Source organism: Corvus brachyrhynchos, unplaced genomic scaffold, assembly GCF_000691975.1.
Source record: "Corvus brachyrhynchos isolate BGI_N302 unplaced genomic scaffold, ASM69197v1 scaffold625, whole genome shotgun sequence".
Taxonomy (NCBI): Eukaryota; Metazoa; Chordata; class Aves; order Passeriformes; family Corvidae; genus Corvus; species Corvus brachyrhynchos.
This window is the reverse complement of record NW_008238190.1, coordinates 398,898-403,139: the sequence shown is the minus strand read 5'-3', so window position 1 is coordinate 403,139 and position 4,242 is coordinate 398,898. Positions and strand designations below refer to the sequence as shown.

General features: G+C 39.7%; 1 protein-coding gene across 1 annotated transcript; it reads left to right on the top strand.

Moving 5' to 3' along the window:
• The first annotated feature begins 2,217 nt into the window (after positions 1 to 2,217).
• LOC108446617 lies at positions 2,218 to 3,957 on the top strand. The gene has a single exon (XM_017733672.1). The coding sequence runs from the start codon at positions 2,218 to 2,220 to the stop codon at positions 3,157 to 3,159; it is 942 nt and encodes a 313-aa protein (XP_017589161.1). The 3' UTR covers positions 3,160 to 3,957.
• Positions 3,958 to 4,242: the final 285 nt, after the last annotated feature.

Sequence of the window (4,242 nt, the reverse complement as noted above, 5' to 3'; positions counted from 1 at the left end):
CACTGTTCTCCAAGTATTCTGTATAACCACAGTAAACATTTCCTAGTGAATATAAGAATAATTATTCAAAGGCAGTGGGTCTTGGTGACAGACTGTACGACTGTGGTCAAAAAAAAGGGGAAGAATTAAGATTTTGATTTGTTCCTCAAACAAATTTAGTTAAATGGGGTGTTTTTGGATCAAAATAACATCTCTATATAATTCTTTTAATTACCTTTGTAAATAAGAAATTTGGCTTCTTGTGGATCAAATAGGGTTAAAATAATGGTGATATACATTCTGTATTCCATTCCTGGGGGATATCAAACAAGCCTCGTCTGCAGAACTCTCAAGGGACTTTGAAATTTGTGAATTTTCCCTGTCTCTAATGTGTGGTTCAATCAGGAGAAATGGTATTTTTTAGAAGATTTTCCAGCCAAAGAAGCAATTGCGCTATGTAAATCACTAAGCGTTTGTGAAATGTCAGTGCCTCGAGGGATTTTCTTCCCAACAATTAATGCTTTTTACCTCATTTTGACTTTTCTGCAAAGAATCGCAGCAAAACTAAAAGTGCTCCATTTTATGGGTAATTTCAAGTCACTTTGCTTTTATTATTGCTTCTCTGTTAACTGAGTATTTTTGACTTTTCCAGTTCATACAAAATCCAGTCTAAACCAGAAATGTTTGCTTTGGGTTTTTTCTACAAAATCTACAGTTATTTTGTGCCTGTAGGACAGCTTCTGTGTATGGAGATTAGTCTTCCTTAGACAAGAACTACTTCATTGAAAATGTTATGGTACTTAGTCGATATCTGCCAAAAATTAAAATTTTCCACTGTAATTTTTCATCTTCAGTAAAGCAAGAATTAAATATGCTATTCTGAAATGCTGATGTGTACCAAACAGCATCCAAATTCTGTAGCCAAAGCCAGAGAGAAATGAATGGAGAACTGAATGTAGATAAGTCATATGACTCTGTGAAGTCAAAACCTCCTAAAGGAAGGCGTCCTTGCCCCTGGCATGGGGCTTGGAACTAGATGGTCTTGAAGATCTCTTCCAACATAAACTATTCTTTGATTCCATGATTCTTGAATAAATTACATCTGTGGGAGAGTTATGAGGACTGACATTCTATCCTTAAAACACGGGCAAAGGGAGATATGAGCAGTGGTAACATCAACAGAGAAAAATGGGAGTGTGCAAAACTAAAAAAAAAACTGCAATGCAAAAGCAGACTTTGTGGGGTTTACACTCTGCCCACAGGTAAGATTTATGCTTTCAAAGCACCCAGTAGCACAGGCACCTTCAATGTCACCAATCCTAGCATGCCTCCATAGGTTCCTAAGCTCAGTCTACAGAGATGAAAGCCAAGCAGAAATGTTCATACATGTTTTTACATTCTCCAGGTTTTGCCTGGAATCATCTACATAAGATGAGGAGAAATTGTGACTGAAGTACGAAAGGAGCTGAGCAGCATGTGAGAATGGGTATTACAGTGTAGATGCATAAGGACTTTATGGTCTGATACTCATGAGAAACCACCCACAGGCTGGTCAGAACTGTCCTGCTCTTTTCCTTGCTGTGACAGCAGACCAGTATGCTGGGGGGGAGCTCTTACCTGATCAAGGATCAGCAGAAATTCGCGCAGCAGCTGAAGGCTGCCGTATGTACCTGAGGATATGCCCGTCCCTTTAACCACAGACATCTAATCAGAGTATTCTCTGAAGGGCTGCCCAGTTTTCCTCATACCTTACTTGTACATGGAGCAATTTGAGCCCCCTTGGAAGTCATATATATGTACTAGTTCAATAATTGTTTGATAAGTCATTTTCTACCCTTTCCTCTTGCAACTTGTAACACTAAATGCACCAAACAATAAGATTTGATGAAAACTAAAGAACTGTAAGCATACTATGTTTTTCAGACCTGCAGGTCTAAAAGGCACATTAAAAAAAAAAAAAAAAAAAGCTAAGCTTTCTTATGTTTCATGTAAGAGCACAGAGTAGCCCAAAAATTACAGGTATGTTTGTAGTCATTATTTTCCTGAAACAGGCACTAGCACCAAAAGTGACATTTAAAAATAATTAAATCAAAATTTTAAGCTTGTTTAATGCAAGGGTGCAGCATGAATCAGGCTTTAAGCGTATAAGTAGGAGTGTAAAATCCTTCTTATCTTTGGTTACCATGCCAATGACATCTACCTATCAGATTACGTCATTTGCTTTGTTTTATAAGCAGAATGAGTCCCTCATCTGCAATCAGTGCTGTGAGACTTCAGTCAGCAGGCAGCACTGTGTGTATTAACAAAGCAGTGCTGGCTGAAACAATGGTGCCTGGTGGTACATCCCAGAACTCCCTGAAAAGTGCTATAGAAAGCTTGATAACTTGGACGAATCTCAAAATCCGTAAGCCACCTCCTGAAGAAAAAGTTGCTCAGAAAAACAAGGACATCTTCAATATTGTCATGACTCCTGACCGCATCCCTAAATTTTTCATCCCTTCCCTGGACATAGAGCATATTTCCTCCCAGCAGGAGCCAGAGGAAGGCAGCACAGAGAATTCTCCTGAGAGAGGAATCCCTAATGAAATTGTTCAGAAGCGCAGAACAACTAGAAGCAAATCCGAATCCTACATCAGGAAAGAAACAACGTGCAAAGGAGAGAGTCTGGACAGAAGAGGAACCCTGTGCTTTGCAGACCGAATCACTTTTCCTGAAGACGTGGAGAGAGCTGCACATCATTGTGACCCGGCAACCAGAGCTGCTTTCTCTTTGCCCCACCTCTCCAAAATCACTACCCCCTATGGGTTTCTCACACTGGGAGAAAGTCCCAATACCAGGAGAAAAGAGTCCCTCTTTTTTCAGCATGACTCTGAAGAGCTTAGAATCCTCTTGTCCCAAAGGAAGAAGACCACATCTCTTGCAAGGAGCTCATCCAGCCCTTTCAGTGAAATTCAACACACCACTGAGACCATAAAACCTTCAGTCACCCCTTTTAAGACCAGGCAGGCGGTTTCGTGGGAGTCGGTCTGCAGCAGCCAGCTTTCTCCTCTGTGCTGCAAGCCAGACTCTGAGCCACAACCTGTGAAATGTGAAAAGAAGAGGTTTCAGGTGACACTGAAGAGACACCTGGCCAGCATCAAGCGGATGAGATCTGGCACTGGGATGAACTGGCTCTGCTAAGCCATGCAAAGCTCTCCCAGCTCTTCATCCTGTGAAAATTTTAATGAGAAAGTCTTTCACAGAGGTGTGCAAACGTGGGTGTGTAGCAGATTTTCAGCATTGCAAGCTCCTGAAAAAGGCCAAATAACCAGACAGAATTTGCTTATGCTTGGCACATTGAATGCATCTTCTGTTTCCTAGATTCATACCCAGCAGCTTTGAATCCTTTGTAATGCAAGCAAAGATGGGACTAACTGAAACAGACCATTTTCCAAAAGAAATGTTGTCTTTTCTGGCCATACTTGTATAGTCTGTGAGAAGGAAGGAAATTATTTCATCAAAAGCAAACTACAGAGAAAGAAAATACTGTCTTTTAGGGTAGCAATATTGGTTTCAGAATGATACCAAAACTGAAAAGAAGAATCATGCTAGCTAGTCAGGTAAAAATTGTTGGCTTTTATTATTTTTTATATTAGAGTGCAAATGAAAACCAATTAAGAGTTAATTTGTCCTGTGGTGTTTACAGCAGGTACTTGCAAATAGCCATTCATAACTTCTGACAGGAATGTGCTGGCTGAGAGGGGATGCCAGGTTCCTGCTTGCTAATGACAGTGCTTACTAAACCATTCTCTGTGTTTAACAAATGTGCTTATTTTATCACTGCTGTAGTTAACCATTCAACATGCTTGGAATTAGGGGAGACACGATATAATTTGTTTACCCCATTACCACTATCAAAGCATAGCACTATTCTATTTAGCTCCTGTCATTGTTCCTGTTAAAACTAAACCAAATAAAATCTCTTTTTCTTTGATCGTCTTTCTTGTCGTTGCTGTTACTTTTTCCTTTTTTAAAATTTTTCACAGGCTTGTTATTACCTTAAAAATGGAAAGGGGCTTAAAACAGAATCAGGAATATTCTGTGTTCTCAGAATGTGTGTTTCAATCCTGTTTCGTAAACTTGATTGTTTTGCAAGGCACTGATACTCCAGTGCATTAAATACCTGAGTGGAAAAAATTACCACTGACAGCTAGAAAGGTCCAATGGCACCTAAACACCAAAGGAAAAGTTTTCTCATGTAAAGTTATCATCAATTTCAAGCTG